Genomic DNA, 18,875 nt, shown 5'->3' with positions numbered 1-18,875 from the left:
TTTGTACCTTAAGTAATCAATACAATCAATAAGCCAAAAACTTATTTCATGTCTGAAAATGCTTCTGCTACCTTGCAAAGTTAAACGTGAAAGAACAGACTTTTTGAAGTGTAAACTTAGATGTAGACTTCAGCTCTAACAGTTTCCAAATTAGTAAGAGAAGTTTCAGAAGTATAGACAGTTCTTCCTTACTATTGTTAAGTTGAAGTGTTCTTAGGAAATAAGTAGTTTCATTATAGGTGTTTTATAATCATCCTCCATTTTCAGGCACTATAGCAATGAGTGCTGTAGAAATGTCATTGAATGTTTTTAATGTCGCTATTTTGGCTGTATAAGCACTTCCATTCTATAGCAGTGACAACTATCTTTTGAACTAGAACTTCCTATATTTAGCCTCTTACCAATTCAGTTCTTCTAGAAGCTTGAACAAAACCAGTTAATTGTTATCTTTTAAATACTACTTTTTTTTCAAACAAGTTTCATAACCTGATGGCAGGTGGGCAGAAGCTTGCACTGTGGCAGGGGGAGATTTACTCATTTACAGATAATGCCTTTTGGTATTTTAAAAGGCATTTATATTTGTCTGCAGATGGGGGGGGGAGGGTGTAACTTAAAAACTTGGTTTTCTGTCTTTTTAATTAAATACTGTTCTGCTGTCATCTTTGGGCAAAGCAGGTAATTCTAGAATAAAGTCCCTAGTGTAATTAGTAGCATCTTTGAAAGTTTTTATGTGGAAAAGAAAAAGTTTTTATGTGGAAAAGAAGTTCATTTTGGTCTGTTTTCTTTGTTTTTCCCCAATATCCAACCCTGCTGGAGGACAACATCCTTCAGTCCTTGTTGACTAAAGCATATGTGTATTTCAAGGGGGTTGGCTCTTGTGGAAAATAAATAATAGGACAGACGAGTGTATAAGAGGCAGAGTTAAGCTTTGTATAAGTGATCTTAGATACAGTATTTACTGACTTTGATTATCCTATGTTGTTACTTAACTTACTGACGTAGTTTGTATACAGAACCTTAAAGACTGGTCTGTGTGAATCCATATATACCAATAAGTGAATGAAAAATGAGACTGGTGAGCTATCATTCATTTTTCATTGCCCCACTCAGACAGGTAATATTCTGCTTTTATCTGTATTAATGAGAGTTCTGGTTTTATCTGTATTAATGAGAGTGACTGTTTGAAGGTGCATTTTATAAGTTGAGCATCATAAATTGCAAACTGAACCCATAAGTTCATTTTTTAGACAGTATAACATAGTTTGTGGACTACCCTTAATGGACCTGCAGGAGAGGAAAAAGATAGGTCTTGTCCACGGACTTAAACGTGTCGTGCGAGAGTCTGCATCTCTAATAGAAAAATGGAAAGAATTGGCAAATCAGAGATTCTCAATGGTATTAGAGAGTAGTGAATGCACATGGACCTTGTTTTGAATGAAACCGGTGTTGTTACATGCTATGCTTCTGCTATTTACTGCTGACTGTGTTGTCTTTTACAGTTGGGATATGCTGTGAAACCGTTTTATGAAAGACTGTTGACCTTAGTCTTTGTGTACACGATGCATTCTTACAGTTGCTCATTAGTAGATACAAACACTTAGTATGATTTAGCGTTGGGAAAGTGTGCGAAGGCCTGTAAATGGGAAGATGTCTGTGTTCACAGAATCAGCGCTGTGTAATTTTGTGTTTCAGTTTATATTTAGTTGTCTGCCTCTCCAGATTACCTCCATTTTGTTTCATTTCTTTAAAAAAATGCAGAATCAAAGTTTCAGATTATCTTTTGCCTTGTGTTTATTCAGTAACTGATGCCAGCTCAAATTCACATAGTTCATAGTCACAGTTCAGATGAAACAGGTGTTTGGGAGGAGTTGTTTTTCTCATTTTTTGCCCTTTCCTCCGGGATATTATGTTCCACAGATCTGCAGGACTGAAGTTGAGGAGGGGCATTTGGGAAAAATTAAGAAATTGTATTAAATAAAAGTTGAAATCTAGAATAACTGAAGTATGTTGGGAAGTTCAGGATCAGTCTCATTCTTCTGAATCGGTTCCTAAAATATGAAAAAGAATTGAGTCTCTGATCTTTCTTTAAATTTGTTCAGTCTCCTAAACATGTCAAAACTGTTGCTGCAGTGTGACATTTTCTATTAAAGACTTGTTTTAAACTTTTCATATAGAGTGTTAAATTGCTATTGTGTGGTGAAGCTCCTGTCAGGTCTGCCTATAATACAGATAAATGTTACCTTTTGAGAGGAGGAGCAAATCTTTTTTCCTGGGTTTTAGGTTTACTAGAAAAGGAAGTTCTTGGAGGATATTACAGTTTGCTGTAAAGCTTGTCAAAACCAACCAACCGAACCCCTTCCTCTTCAAGCCCCCACCCCAAAGCAGCACTTTGTGATGAGACCAGCAGTGCTCTGAGACAATGCCTTGGAGGTAGACCAAATCTGTCAATCACTATGCAGGAGGTACGACTCCATCTTTTAAGGAACAATCACTTTTTAATCTACTTACCTCTTCTACTCCATGCTGGCAGAATAGCTTTTCATTGCTGCAAAATCCATTTAAGGAAGGCGGAGAAGGAAAGGGTTTTGCCTAAAATCCTGCAGCTCTTGGGTGTTTCAATTGACAAAGAGGATTCCCTGTTAAATTGCACGTTCTGCTTGCTTCTGCTGAGTACAGCCTGACAGAGCTGGGAAGGAGAGGTGGATGTTGCGATTCCTGCATTTCTGCTACTGACTGAGTATTGTCCTGGAGCCCTGCCTGTTCTACAGAGGCTCGAGCCTTTTTTGGGGTCAGACTAGAGTTGATTTTTTTCTCTTGGCCTTTATGGGATTACTCTTAGCACTGGTTACTCAGGTCATCTTCTGAGCCTGGAATGGAGCACGGTGCAGGCCATGAATATTCCTTGCAGGAGGAATCTGGAGAAGTTGAGCGTAGAGATTGCCCACCCAAACGAGGGCGAGGCTTGAATGTCAAGGGATGAGTGAAGAATAAAACACGGACACTGAAATGGTGTCAATATTTAATGTTGTAAATGGTAACTGGCAGATGCCATAAGCAAACTAGAGGCATAGATTCCCCACCACCACACACACCCTCTGAGGGAGTATAATAGTGTAGCAGGCATTTCCTGACACTCCTAGGAGATGTGGATAATACTGGATCATCATCTCCAGTTGTTGTTATAGGTCACCTAGGAGCAAAAATCTAGTTACTAAGGACCAGTTCTGGTAGTGCGTTGCTATGACTTCCCTGTGACTCTTTCAGCAGATGGCCGAAGTGGAGTAGTAGCCCAGATGCAAGAGAACAGCAGTAGGTCAGGGTGCCCCTTACTTTCTTCATGCTCCTTCTCTTAGCTTCCAGTCATGTTTTTTGGTGTGTAACCGTCAACCTATTCAGATAACACTACTGAGGAATTTTGTGCCTGGCGTTTTTGGTTGTTAAGAGCTGGGTTGTTTTTATTTGTGAGTGTGTGCGTGTGTTAGAGTTGTTCACTTCTTGACATACTGATGTTCCGTGCAATGAGGTGCAGCCAACGTATTCTCTTCCAGATATGCTCATTGCTACACAGTGATGAAAACTTCAAAATTCAGAGAAGTGTGAATATTGAGCTCTCCATTTGTCATGAATGGGAGTACATTTTATCTGCTCTGTAGTTGAAGAATATGTAGTTCCATATCTTAATATGCCATTTTTCAGAGGTATTCTTGGAGCAAACACTAGACAATATATCTCTGTCATTGTAAATTCTTGTCTTTTAAATTAACAATATTGGAAGGGTTTATAAAAATTCAAGTAGTGATTAGGTTCTGAGCAGGAAATGTGCTGCTCTTGCCCTTTTCTGGATAACCTCAGCCAAGCTTCATCCAGAATGAAGGATCCGGGCTGAGGATGCCGAGTTATTGTGTAACAGACCATTTAATACCATCTTGATGAATGCCCTGTCTTGAAATGGAAGTGAACACTGTTAGTTTTGCCAGCCTCCCTTGCCTCTTGGACTGTGGGTCAGGGCCCCTGTGGTAGCAGTTTTAGATGGTAGCAGTTTTAGATAGTAGCAGTCACCCCTGCTCATTTTGTCTGCTGAGGGATAGGAAATGGGGGAGTGAGAAGAGGCTGCAATTACTAGGTGCAAATGTTTACTCCCAGAGCTGCTAACTAACTTTAATTGTTGGTATCCACTCACTTCCTTCAAGGTAGAGAGCGTAAACACTTGCATTCTTTAATATCAGTCGGTTCTCACTCCAGTGCTCTGGGGTATTAGACCTAAAGGATGTCATGGAAAGGAATGAGGCAGGTGATGGTTGTGTTTTTTGAAAATTTTGAGAAACATTGCTCTGCAGTAATCATTTCCAAATTGATCTGTTTCACCTGGTAGCATGTAGAATCATGATAAATACACTGCAGCAAGTCTGTAGAAAAATTGAGTAGTAATGTTTGCGAGTTTTTTAAAGTAAAAATGTCCTGCAAGCGTGTTTACAGTCTGTTAAAACTTCTGAGAATTAACAATGGCCTGTTTGGTCTGAGATCTTTGTGAGAACTTTATAGAACTTGTCTAGAAACTTCTGCAAGAAGGATGAGAAGCTGTGTCTAGTCACTAGTCACATTGTGAGTACTAGTTCACGTGCTTCCTGTTTCTGCTGGTTGGTAAACCTCTGTGGATACTCCTACCGACATTCTGTAGGACATCTATTATCTCTTCCTCACTTCTTTCTTAACCACCTCTTATTTAAGAAGACTAAGTAGCTACTTCCAGTAAAAGTAAGCTGGTGTAAACTGTCAAGAATTCAGTAGGTTCCTAACAGATTACTCCAGTTAACTGCCTTTCCTTACAGTTCACAACACTTTGAGCAGGGTTATCTAAGTAAGAGGAGCAACTTCTGTAGCGTTAAGGGCAAAATGACCAACTGACAAGACTATGAAATGAAGTTGCATTTAAAGGAAACAGTGTTGTAAAAGCTAAATTGTATAGAATGGATATTACACCCCAAAGCATTTATTTCTATGCAAAGTAATCTGGATTTCCAGCAGTAGATCTGTTTGATGTTCTGCGTGAATCTGGGAGTTTTAGTGTTGTTCTTTGACTGTAGTTGGTGTAAGCTAGGGAACAAATGCCTGGTTCCACTGGTGACCACAAGCATTTTGTTGCTCACCTTTGTTATCCTGCGATGCATTTAAGTTGGAACTGGTACTGGCAGTTTTAATAGGTCATGCTTACTCAGGGAGCCCTGGTTTTCTGGCTTCCTCAGTGTGCAGCTGTAATGTGTATCACCGAATCACAGAATGATTGAGGTTGGAAGGCACCTCTGGAGGTCATCTTGTCCAACCCCGCCCCTGCTCAAGCAGGGTCACCTAGAGCCAGTTGCTCGGGACCGTATCCAGATGACTTTCGAGTATCTAAAAGGATGGAGACTCCACAGGTTGCCCAGAGAGGCTGTGCCAGTGCTTGGTCACCCTCACAGTAAAAAAAGTTTTCCTGATGTTCAGAGGGAATCTGCTGTGTTTCAGTTTGTGCCCATTGCCACTGGTCCTGTCACTGGGCACCACTGAAAAGAGCCTGGCTCCCTCTTCTGTACACCCTCCCTTTAGGTATTTTATACATTGATTTGATCCCCCGAGGCTTCTCAAAGCTAAACAGGCCTGACTCTCTCAGCATTTCCTCATATGAGAGGTGCTCCAGTCAGTTATCTTAGGGGCGCTTCAGTGGTCTCTCTCCAGTATGTCCACGTCTGTCTTGTACTGGGGAGCCCAGAGCTGGACACAGTACTCCACGTGTGTCTCACCTGTGCTGAGTAGAGCCCTCAACCTGCTGACAACACTCCTCCAAATGCAGTCCGGGATACCATTAACCTTCTTTGCCTCAAGGGCCCATTGGTCACCTTGATATCCACCGAGAGCCCCGGGTTCTTTTCTGCCAGGCTGCGTTCCGGCCAGTTGGCCCCAGCATGTACTAATGCAGGGGGCTGTTCCTCCCCGGGGACAGGATGTCGCACTTCCCTTTGAACTACGTGACCAGAAGGGAGATGGTAATATTTTGTGCGAAGTGATGTGTTAATGCCAAAACGACTGGAGTTTAGCTGTTTGCCCCTTTTGATTTAAGGGCTGCTGATAAAGTTATTCAAAAGAGGTGGTGTCTGTAGTGTTAGCTTCTAGGAGGGAGACACTGAGAAGTATATTCGGGACTGTTACTAGCTTTACATGCTGGTGTCGTGCTTTTCAGGTGATAGTGGCAATCGATTGCTGACAATGATTGTTTATTCGGTCTTGGAGTTTTCTAATAGGATAGACAAACATTGTTAAAGAAAGGGCTTGCATGTATCTGATCCTGCACTGTGGCAGTACTGTGGAATAAAGGACCTTTTGAGTCCTTTGCAGACTTTTCTTTTTTTTTTTTTTTTTGGTAAAACGATTGCACTTTCATGTACACTGATATTTTAGTCTAATTTCCTCAAGATGTAATTCTGCTACGCTTTGAGTTCAGATGTTTGTGTTCAAGTTGCATCTTTGAATCATTAGCCTTTGGGCAGTGGTTTGTGGAAGCTTTCCAACTAGCAGCTTCTTATAAACAGCTATCTCTCCTGCCAATAACAGACTTGATCTCCCATTCCCCAAGAAAGGTAATGTTCAGATAAACTGGAGTGCATTAACACACTTCCTCTCTTTGGACATTGGCTTCTTACGGTCTTGGTGAATCTGGGTGTAAACACTACTGAAATTACTGGGATTTTGCTTCTGAAATCTTTTCTGAACCTGTGGTGATTGGTTGGTTTGTTTTTTTTCCCCCCAAAGCACCAGCAGAAGCAGTAATCTAGCTTCTGCTTAAATCTGCAAGAATAGAAGGCACAAGCAAGGCAACTGTATTACATCTGTGGAGTTCACTTTTAAAACATAACCATTAGAAGAAATCTGGGAATGAGCATGGAAAAAAATTTGGGCTCTGGTCCTGTATTCATATGTGTGGACGTGGATCACTTACAGGCTTTGTTGTTCATGGGGATCTAGAGAGTTGCATAAATCTTCACTGTTGGGTCAGACTGGGGGATTAGGATCACACTTCTCTGCTAGTGTTTTTAGAGATGCTTTTGTACAGAATTCTGAAAGATGCAAAAATGTTCTAGTAGCATCACAAACTTGTTATTGCTTAGTTGTTTGTTTTGTTGTTTTTTTTTTAAATCTGTGTACAAGCCTGACTTAAGGGAGATGAAAAGAGATGAACCTGCAAGTTAAATAAGCCAAGGGTAGATTTAGTCATTGCGATTCTTAAATAACTTTGAGGATAATGATACAGGAAGACCTCTTCTGTTCAAAAGCTAAACAACTTTTCAGCAGTGGAAAGGAAATAATAAATTTTTGCTAAAGCTTTACTGCCAGTGACTTACTGTCCAACAGAGTGGAGTTATTTAAAGTATTAGGAGTCTTTCCTTTGTTAGAAAACACTGCTGCAAACATGCTAGCTACGCTAGATGTTTTTTGGAAGACAGTGCTCTTCTAACTTGATATCCTAGAACTTTAGCAAACCTGTTCCTACAAAACCTCACGGATACCAATCTAAAGTCAGTCAGTAGCAGAATAAGAAGCTGCACTGAGAAGTAGTCCTTCATGCTTAATCTTAAAAGGTAATAAGTTTATAATACTATTTCAAATATTTCTGTATATTTATCCCATGGAGATGTATACTCCTTAAAATTACCTTTTATGGCTCTTTCTTGTGCTTCCAGAGCAGCTTGTGGTGTGTCAATTAAGTGGCAGAAAGCTCTGTGTTCATGTTTGTGTTCAGTGAGTTTGGAGCAAAAAATGTTACAATCATTCCTGCATTTTTTTTATAGTGTTTGGATTAAAAGTAGAAGAAAAAAACGGTTCACTTCTAGCTTTTTCTTGAACAGATCCGAATTACTAGATGTACTGCTTATCTCTAACATACAGAAATGTTTACCGGCTGACCAGCCCAGAAACAGCAATGCTGTAATACCTCTTCAAACCAGCAGCTGGTGATTTCCCTGTTTTATACAGATCATACTTTTTTTTTAAATATAGTGAGCAATTAAATTGCAGTTGAGATAAAAAGGTTGGCATGTTGGCTGGGAGATTTTTGATTAGCAAGGGGAGAAAATGGCATTGGGAAGTGTTGGTTTGGGTCTATGCTTTGTTTTAAAACAAAACTACTTTTTTTTGAAAGGAAAACTGAAAAGCTTTTACTTGGATTGCTGTCTGCAATTCTAAATGGTTGCCTTCACTATCAGTACTTGTAAAATTGCTTGTTCAGGAAGGCTTTAGAAAATAATTTCCCTGAAGAGGCACCAATGTAGTAAATGCGAATTAAAAAGAAAATAACTGACCTTTTGATATCATACATAGCAGAATAAGAAAAAAGCAGGGGAGGGACGACACATTCCACCATTTCTCTGTTACTTTGAGGTTTTGGGTTTGGGAGATAGGGAGCTAAGAATTTTTGAATGTGTTTGTGACTTTTTTGGTTTTAGACATACAATCACATATCTCAAGTTTTGGGTACATATAGATTAGTAGGCTAGTACGTCTGGTATCAGGAGAGTGGGGGAAAAAAAAACGATAGGATTATTTTTATCATGAAAATCTTTGTATTTAACCAAAACTCCAAAAGACGAGGAGGATGGAGGATGTGTCTTGTTTTGATTTTGTTCAGCAGCCCATTCCCTCCCAAGGCAGTGAATGGCTTACCCTCATTATGAGCTGTACTTTTATTTACAGCGCCTAGAAAACTTGATATTTTGAAATTGCATGTAAAAATGTACTTTTAATGAGAAAAGTTCTGGTAATCGTTGTGTGGGTTTGATTACAAATGCAGGCAAATCTAGTCTTCCATGTCTTTCCTCTATTCACTTAGTGGTTTTTGGGTGGAAGGAGAGGGAGAAGAGAGGTAGACCAGAGCTGGTCATGATTTTCCTCTATAATGTCATGCCATTATTCTTTACCCTCTTACTACTTTCAGCTCTTATTTTCAAGGCTGCTTTGACAGTGTTGGTAGACTCAGGGATGTTTTCTTTCTCCACAGTAATTCTGGGAATAGTGCCTTTTTTCCTCTTTTCAGCCGTTTTCTTTAGATGTAAAATGCTAGATCAGGTCCTTTTTGTATAAACTAAACCAAACAACTTTAAACATTGCATTTTAAATTCAGTTCAATTAAAAAGCGTGGGGGTTTTTCAGTTGGGTGATGAAACTTGGCTAAATCACAAACTTGAAGCAATACTGACATCTGATATTTTGTTGCTACACTTACTCGCCATCCCAGATACTGCTTTATCTATAAACCATCACATTTTGAAGGACCTTTGCATTGGTAAAGCACAATTGTAAACTGATTCACACTAAGCACTAGATAGTAGAGGACAAAAGTTGGTTTGCTGTTATATTGAGACTATTTCTTGTAAGAGTTTCTCTCTTTCTCTGAATTTTTCTTTATTGCTCTAGTTTTTACTTGGTGTTTTTACTGAAGTATGTAGTGTCTGAATAACAGATCAGGCGGATGCCTATTCTGCGTAGTGCTTGATGCACATCATGTAGCAAGTTATTTAACCGTATTTGTGGAATAGAAATATGTTCAATACAGATGTTAATTTTGGACATTTGTGGGGTTTTTCAACAACACCTGTAAGTATTTAAATTGTAGGCACGTAATTCTTTGGCCATTAGTACATTGCTGTAAATAAAGAATACCTAGTTAGCTCAAGCAGATGACTAAGTAAGCTTGCTAACTCTCTGTCAGACATTATTATCTTTTATTGTACAAGTTGATTTGGGGTCTGGTTAAGCAGATGAGTGTTGCAGTACAATTTATGAGGTGCCAAGTAGCATGTTAGTATGGGAGGAAAGTTAAGTGACTATCATTGTTAACACTGTGGAGGAGGAGTAGGGAAGAGACCCATGTCCACGATTACCTGCCTTCCCACCTGCACAGGCTCTGGAGTTGGCTTCTGTGGATTTGCAGCTCTGAAGAAGAAAAGCGTTACATTTTTACAAATCTCATAATTCTCATAACTATTCCTTGAAATCCCTACTAGTTTCATAAATACTGTTTTTCTTTCGACAAAATTTGAGAAACCTTGTGATAATGGAATCAACAAAATGTGGCAGAAGCAATCACTGCTTCTGGAGTTACAACTTCTAAAGATAACTTTCTGTAGTGAACTTTCTTGGTTTAAACAATAATGTGTTGTTTTATTTTTACAGATGACTATGGACGAGAAATATGTGAACAGCATTTGGGATCTTCTAAAAAATGCAATCCAAGAGATCCAGCGTAAGAACAATAGTGGTCTGAGTTTTGAGGAGCTGTATAGGAATGCATATACAATGGTGTTGCATAAACATGGCGAAAAACTCTACACTGGACTAAGAGAAGTGGTCACCGAGCATCTAATAAACAAGGTATGTCATTTTTATGAATTAAAATTGTCTTATATGAAAGAATTCTCAATAGTTATGTAAATGACAAAAAATCTAACTTTGTTATGTTACATTGTATTGACATTGTCGTGCTACCCTCAAAAATGGTAGCTTAGAGCTAGCATCAAGCTTAAATGACTTCATATTCCAGATACTGTTTGTTGTTAAGTTACTGATGGAGGGCAGACCATCGGAAGTATTTGAAAGTCTATAACAGGAAACAACTTTAGCTGAAGCATAACCATTGAGAGCTGGGAATTTTTTAAAAAAGGTTTGTGGCCTTTTGGTGGCATTTTGTGACTTTCTCAGAACAAAATTTGGCTTGTTTTCTAGTCAGTTTTTTCATCTGTGGAACAAAATAAATACCAGTGTAAGAACCTGTTTGTTATGGGCTAATGAACTAATTCACAAGTTAATGAGAGAGTTGTGCTAGGATTATGCTATTTAAAGAGGCGGTAGGCAATGTATAAAAACATCAGCTCAGCAACAACAAAAGTCCTGAGTAGTCTGCATTCTATCATTTCAGCCTTTTCAAAACCATGTAATTCAGTCAAAATGACATGCAGAAACTTCTTGTTTCTGAAGATGTATCATCTGAGAAAAGGGCTCTTCGCATCTCATGTTAAACCATGGAACCACCTCTTCAGTCTTTGTGAGGAATGTTTAGGGTTGATTAATAAGTATGTCATTGAAAAAAACTTAAAACTCACTTTTTGTGAGTCCAGGTAATATTTAGTGGTAATGGGATCCTAAGTCTAGGGAAGATGCCTTACTTACCCCTTGCAGTAACATCCATAGCTGCCTATCTTTGAAAAGAGACGCGTGTCTGCATTGATCCCGTATACTGGCTGTGGGTCCTGTTACTACAACGTTTGAAAAGGAAAGTCATACACCATCGTGTGTCTTGGATGATTACTTCTGGCTGAATTACAGAGTGGATGGGAGGTGGTTTTTTTCTAAATAATGCATAATGCTTGGGGAGCTTTCTGTGCATTCTAACTGGAGTTACTGCTGTGGCAGAGCAGGGTGTTTTTTCTTTTCTAAAATCTTATTTTTCAAAGGTGTGGTCCAGACAAGTAGAGTCTAAAACTGCTTTGAATATGGGGCTTTTTTACTGTTCGCACGAGAGGAAACATCCTGTATGAAGTGGCTAAATAATTTATGGCTCTATTCTAGAATTGTAGCACATCTGTGACTCTCAAGCACTTCTGTTTTCATAATCTGTGCATTCATAATCTGTAGTATTCATATAAAATGCAGCAAATGGCTGAGCCTTTTTGTGCCTTGTTCTTGTATATGCCTATAGACTGTAAAAGTCTATACTTAATAATAATCATGACACTAAACTTTTATTCTTCCTAGGCTTTAGTTTATCCTGGTTTAATTTGAGGAAAACTTCTTATCTTTGTTCCTAGCTATTCTGCATATTAAAAATTATCCATATGCAAAATTAATTATGCTGAAGTGCTGATTGTGGCAAACTGACAAAAGAGCAGAAGATCCTGTGAGTATGTGTCGCTGCACTGGCTGAGAGGGTTGCACAGATACCAGTGTAGAGAAATGCCTTTCTGACAATTAATGCTATTCTATCTGATGCTTAAAAAAAAAAAAAAATCTTCTCCAGTGATCTAGTATTCTGATCTTTAATGTGATTAATCAAATTATATCTGTGTGTACAGGTAACATAAAAATAGATGACCAAAAGTTTTTCAAATAAAAAGGCTAACTACTGAGTTTTAGTAGTTAAATGTTGTTAGGTTAAAAAGGCTAAATTATTCAGATGTCTGATGATGCTGTCCTATAAATTAAACGGTCCCAGGAAAAGATTTTAAAAAAAAAAGTGACATCTGTCAAAAAGTTTTGAACAATAAAGAAAACTTCTGTAGGCTCAAAGCTACTCGTTGTCCTTTTTCATGATTTGCTTAAGGATGTTATGTTGACACAATTATAGATGGAAGTATGGAAAAAATAGTGCATTGTTTACTAAGAATAGGATCAGTTCTATAATGGCATCTTATGATTGTGCCATTAGTACTTGTTGTACGATAGATAAAAAGAAGTTTTTGTTCAACCTCACACTTTCTGTAACAGAAATTTTAGAGGAATCTTGTATTTTCAGTGCCTCTTTCCAAGAGCAGTTCTCTGTTAAATGTTAAGTAGCTAATTAACAATAAATGCTCTCATCACAAGTTGTTGTGGACTTCTATTCAGAGAATCGATGGTGGATGCTAGAGTTTAGAAGAGGGGGATTTTGCCAACTGAAATGTTGTTCATGAAATCTGTTAACTTTATCAAAATGAAAATGTGCAGAAATGAATAGATTTTAGTAAAGGACTGCACTCAGTTCAGGGAGTGCTTCTGAGGAGCCAAACCCAAATTTTGAACTGCTAGAATCCTTGAAACAGAATTGCCATTTGCTGTCCACATCTGCTGGTTATCTTTCCACGAAAAAGTTTCATTCCTGTAGTATTCCAGTCATGCTGGTTAATGAAGAGTAGATGAAGAGACTAGGTAGAGGCAATGTATTTGTTCAGATGTTTTTACAAATGGTTTTCAAGCTTGGAAAGCGAAAGTTTTTATTTTTGGTGTGGCACAGTTAAGAGCTATATTTATGCTTATTTAATTGCTAGATGAAGGTTGTGCTTACTCAGCATTTTTATTAGAAAGAAACCAAACACTTTAAAGAAGAAAATCATTTAACTTCTCAACAAGAAAACATAATACCGTGTACTGTCTTTACAGCCTGTTCAATTGTAAATAAAATGATAGGTGCACACATGATCAATACAAGATACAAGCATGCAAGCAAGTTACTATAAAGTATGCTTGGTTTTGAGCTTGCAGACCCTAATGTCTTGTAGTTACAGTCACCAGGTTCTGGCTGCTTGATGAAGGCAGTAGTAAGCCAGGTAGCTTACTCTGCATCATTGACAGGAGTCAGCTGTCTTGAACTGCCTTGTTTTTACTACAGGGTAAGGACATGCTAAAACTTGTCTTTGCCTGTGTATTGACATCATTGTTAAAGTATAGTACATGTAGAACTGAATTTAAAAATACCGTTGAATAAAAAGTACTGAAACCTTTCATCTTAATTCAAGCATTTAATTCTTGTGCATCTGGTACTTCATTGATTTCTCCCTTGTCCTTTGGCAATCTTGTAGCTTGATGTGGACGTTCTTCCTTCACGCTTCTTGAGCCTAGTCTGTTACTTCTTCACACAAATGTTGTAAAAGTGTTTTTAAAAAACAAAGACACAAAGCTTAGTTACAGCTCTCTAAACCATTTGATGATAAGCAACATCACTTGTGTTAGAATAAAAAAAATCTTGAAGTTAAAAAGTTTGCAGGATATTTTTAAAGTTCCCTTCATTTTTATGAACGCTTCATAGCCTAGTGAAATCTAAACCCGTGACATGCAACATATCATATACATTCTGTAAGTTGTGTGTTTGTGACAAAGGAATTGATTCATTTGTTGGCCAAGTACAATACAGTTATGTTGGTTTTTCTGTGCAGTGTACATCAGAGAGATGTAAAGGACTGTCCTAAACTTAAATGGGCTGAAACGTGCTGGTTTGGGGAGATACTAGACCATTATTGAAAAGGAAGAGATGCTGGGGATATTCTCACGTCCTGTAAGATTTCTTGGTCGTACCAAACATTTCTGTTACTGTCTGTTGCTGGCATGCCAGAATGCCTTACCACATGGTGGTCTTTGCTGATACAACTGGTGGAGTTCGGTAGCGACAGTGCATGCTATTTCAGAATAATAATAAAGGCAGGCATGCAAGAAAGCCTTCGGTAAGGGGCGCGCAGAGCCAGTCATTGTGGCAGTGTTGTTAAGTGCAGAAGGAATTCTATGGGGTGCTGGTGCAGAAGGAATGGGGTGAAGCAAGCATGTCTACTCTGGGGCTTATAAAGGTATGTCTAGGATCCTTGGCAAGCTTTAAAATTTGCTATCGTGGTGTCACAGAGAGAAGGGGGGAGAGAAGATAGGAATCTCCTACAGGGAGTTGGAAATTATTTCTGTGACACCTATGAAATAGGGAGGAATGACATGAGGAGTCATGTAGGAGACAAATTAATTAGTGAGCGTTAGGGTGTACTGTAAGCCTTACTGACAATATATGAAGTGTTACCTGCCTTTATCTTTCCTTAATGATGTTTTAAGATGATCTTGTGCCAGTCTGCAATCATACGGAGGGCAATTCCTGGTGAGGGAATTGCCAGAAAGTAAACGCAATTCAGAATCATCAATATTCTTCGGTGGTTTTTTTTTTCCTTTCAGCAAAAGGATAGTAGCTGCAGGGCTGAACAGACATTCCTGGTAAAGTCATAGTTAATCTGTTAACTTAGTTGGAACTCTGAGATTTTAGAATACTATTTATTGGACTACTTGGACTTTAGTAGAAGATGAAGAAACTCCGTAACAGAAGTTCTGAGACCTTGAGGCCTTAGTTCAGAAAGTGCCGTTCTATACTGCTGCTCCCCGCAGAAGGTTCTGGCTGTCCTTACAGTAGTGGAAATTACATAATTGAACTATTCGTGCTGCTGCGTCAGGCCAGGCACTGTGAGAGAGAAAACGCTAGGCCATAAGTCTGCTTTGTGTACACTTAATAGAGAGTTATTTAAAGGTATTGAAAGCTTATGCCAACAAACTTTTTAAGAGACTGGCAGGGGAGGGTGATATAATTCCTTCAGAGCTATATCCAGTATAAAATACAGTTGAGCCTGAAGTTATATGCAAGATTTCATCCTTGCAAATATAAGAAGACCTTATGTAGATAATGAAGCTGCTAATTTATTTTTGAAACTGTGTATGGGCAGTCCTGTTTAAGCTGGATATGCCTGCCAATTTACTGCATAACTGCAAAGGTTGTCATTGGAATTACTACAAGCTCAGCTAATTTAAAGTAACATTCTGCTGGTAAAAATCTTTGAGATTGAAATTTTTATAAGGCTTTGGAAGAGCAGCAGCTGTGTCTCTGAAGGGCTTCCTTCTCTATAGAAGAGTGTGGATATCCAGGTTTTTTTACTACAAGTCATTTATTCCACCAAAGTGGTTTGACTCTGCGCCTTTGCATGGCGAAGGTGTTCTGTGCATTATAGTAGTTTTCCTGTAATACTGTTGTATTCATGGCCCATACAAGGAATGTGTTCAACACTTATTGACTAGACAGCTGTTTTAAGTGATAATTTGGTTGGCTTTTGTAGCAACTAAAAGCACGGCTTCCCAAACCTGTCTGCAGCTGCAAATAAACCTAGGAGGATGTAACCGAGAAACTTCACAGAGAGACTCTTTGAGTAGTTTTGTTGTACAGTACCCATTCCTGGATTTAAAACACATTTCCAGAAAGCCAGATGGCATACTGTAGGGAGCAGAGGTGGCACAGATCTGAGCGTTCCCGTGTCTGCTTGGAAGCAAGTCGTCATTGCTACCTGGTGGCAAGCACCCCCTTTTGCTACCATTTGATATGTGATTTGGCAATGGCTGGTCTAGTAGGATTATTGTGATAGATGTGTGTAATTATAAAGGCACGCTGCCTCTGTTGTTAAAAAATTAAAACAAAAAAAAAAAATCTTTGATCCTTGAAGAGTTCTGTGATGGCCTCGTACGCTTGGGTAAAATTGATCAATCCCTACCCTGGTTATCTGTTCTTGTAAACTAATCATGCTTTTAGTTTTGCTTTGGTAAATTTTACTGGTGTGGGTGATCTACCAAATAATGTTTCCAGTGTTTTTCCATATTGATTAAAGAAGTGAAAGCAACCATGTCATGTTTGTTTCTCATGTTCTGGGAGATTCTGCGTACTCTTTACAAGTACAGCTGGTGAAGTTTTTAATGCGTGTTGCCATTTTACCTAAATACTGCATAGATTGGATGACAACAGGGCACACGTTTGGGAGACCAAAAGGTAAATGATGACCGCTGTCAGAAAGAATGAGGCAGCTAAGCAGTGCTGGTTGTGACTTATAACTGCATATTGTGTTTTTCAAAAGCAAGGAGGAGAGGCCTTGCTCAGGTCTGGGGAGTAGGTGTTTGAAGATTTCGGAAAGCTTTGAACAACCTCCGAGCATGCCTGTATTACCTAGATTCAATAACAAGGTGAATATGATGGAGATAAGTTTCCACAGCTTCTTGAGAAGAGACCACTGTGTTCGTATGACATGCCATGCTATGTTTCTGGTTTGCTCATCTAAGTTTATGGAGTATATATAGTAGTGTGGCAGACGGTGATTTTTTTTTTTTTTTGTTATGCTGGTTTTGCCTAATAACTTCGTAAAACCTAAATGACAGAATGAAGTCTGTCAGGTGGTTGCATCTGATGTTGGTGCAGCTTGTGGCTGCTTGTCATGTGTTTTGTTTTCCTGTTTGAATTCTCTATTCTGAAACTTACACCGTCACGCAAGTGTAAATGCAAACCTATAAAATGTAAAAATACATTCTGTTCGGTTACAACAGAGGGCAGAATGTATTCTGCATGTTATGTTGTCGTGGTTTAACCTCAGTTGGCAACTAAGCACCACGCAGCCGCTCGCTCACTCCCCCCCCCCCCCCCTCCACGACATATGTCAAAAGTCAATTCACACATTTTGTTAACTGGAATAATTTTTTTACGTTCACTCAGGTTTCTCTTTTACATGAGTTTAAAGCTTGAGCACTGTAGCGTACGCCTACTGCATGAAAATCAAAATATGAAACTGGATGCTCTTTTTTTATTAGTAGGGAGGAGTAGTGTCAAAAAGAAAGCAAGCCTGAAGTTGATGGGACAAATGAATCAACTAGCAAATATGTTTGTAAAAATGATGACTTTCTTTTGTTCTCCGGAGTCTTGTTGTTGGCGATTATGGACTATTAGTATAAGAGTCTGGTCTTTAAAAAGTGATTGTTTCCTTTCAGAACTGTTGTTTGCTGTAACTTTGTGCTATCTCAGCATGTCTTTCTAAATGTCATCGTGGCCAATTTTCCACCTGTACTTGGTCCTGTTGGTAACATTTAGCAGTACTACCCAATATTCTGAAGGTACTTGTGATAGTAAACATTAATTTTTTAATGTTTTAATTAACATTAATTGAAACACCATAGCATAAGAAAGTAAACCTTTGAGGAATTGTAAAAAAATATTTTTAACATTTGAGATTTCAGGTATTCGTTTGAAATTTAATATCCACGTTTATTTTGATGCTCTTGTTTTTAGCCTGATTTTTCTTATTTGTGTGAAGTCTTATTTTTCCACAGAAGTGAAATACAAGGCAGGAATGGTCAGCACCCAGGAAAAGCAAGAACTTGTTTGTCATATTCAAATTCATAGAGGAGCAAGAATTTTTTTTTTTGAAGCAAAGCTTGTTAAGATTTAAATGACGCAGCAGAAACTGACTTGGGTTTATGACAATTTTTTTTTTTCTTGCTTCAGGTGCGAGAAGATGTGTTAAACTCCTTGAATAACAACTTTCTACAAACACTAAACCAAGCATGGAATGATCATCAAACGGCGATGGTGATGATTAGAGACATTCTGATGTATATGGTGGGTATTCCACTTTTTCACACACTTAACTCGATGTAGTAAATTTGTCTCTTGGCAAATGTAAACAAATGAGCTGGAGGGGTAAAAAGCAAGGCATGCTTATCAGTCTTCTTCCTAAGACTACTGTCTGTCCCTTGTTTTGAATTCCCTGTGTGCATGCAAGATTCTTACGGGTGCGTGACAAATTGTAATTGGATTCTTCTTTCAGGTTATCTCATTATCACTTGAAAAATGCATCTGAAAAATGGTTGAATTTTGCAATTCTTAACAAATAAGCTGGTCAGACCCATTCTGGCAGGTCATAGATGTTACTTGCATGTTTTAGTTCACGTAGTGGTGGTTTCTTACTGTGGAAAGTGTGGTGGTGTAAAGCTGCCTCAAACTTGCAGTGTAGTTGTTCTTTAAGCTTAAGGGCTTGAGGAGGATAACTTTGCTTAGGTACAGTCTGTGTCCTTGAATGTTAAATTCTGATTGAATCCTTTGCCGCTCATATAGAGCTTGGGTACAAGATCAAGCAGTGAACATAGATGAGAATTTGATCTTTGGTTGCGTGGTTGTAATTTTAAAAGAAAAGCATTCCTTACCTGATAGCTAACGGAAAAGGCCTTTTTTGAAGAGAGAGGGCCTTACATTTTAGTGTTTGGGTTGTGTTATGCTTTAGGTAGTTGGTATATGTTTAAATTCCCAGAATGGTGGGCATGTTCTGAGGGTGCAGGAGAGTATATTTTTGCATAGCTTCTAGCCAAAGGCTTTAACTTCTGAAGGAAAAGAAATATGTGAGACACTATGGGGGTTTTATGTAAAATAATTTTTTTCCAAAATATCATACCGAAGATAGTACTTTATGCAGTATTAGACAGTGAAGGACAGATAATGGGAACGCCTTTTTTTTTGTCACAAAGATGATTAACTGAGATTATACTCTATCTGC

The 18,875-nt window shown here is 38.5% G+C and overlaps 1 protein-coding gene across 1 annotated transcript in view; it reads left to right on the top strand.

Annotated features, from left to right (window-relative positions):
- Window positions 1–10,186: 10,186 nt before the first annotated feature.
- The window catches only part of CUL3 (cullin 3), a 42,059-nt gene continuing 33,370 nt past the window's right edge, over window positions 10,187–18,875 (top strand). Inside the window, exons 1-2 of the mRNA XM_009325055.1 lie at window positions 10,187–10,398; window positions 17,831–17,944. Coding sequence (XP_009323330.1) covers window positions 10,201–10,398; window positions 17,831–17,944 — 312 coding nt within the window. The 5' untranslated portion in view covers window positions 10,187–10,200. The remainder of the gene's footprint in view (window positions 10,399–17,830; window positions 17,945–18,875) is intronic.

This window comes from Pygoscelis adeliae, unplaced genomic scaffold (genome assembly GCF_000699105.1).
Source record: "Pygoscelis adeliae isolate BGI_AS28 unplaced genomic scaffold, ASM69910v1 Scaffold155, whole genome shotgun sequence".
NCBI classification, from domain to species: domain Eukaryota; kingdom Metazoa; phylum Chordata; class Aves; order Sphenisciformes; family Spheniscidae; genus Pygoscelis; species Pygoscelis adeliae.
Note: the sequence above shows the minus strand (reverse complement) of the source record. Positions and strands in the feature narration are given on the sequence as shown.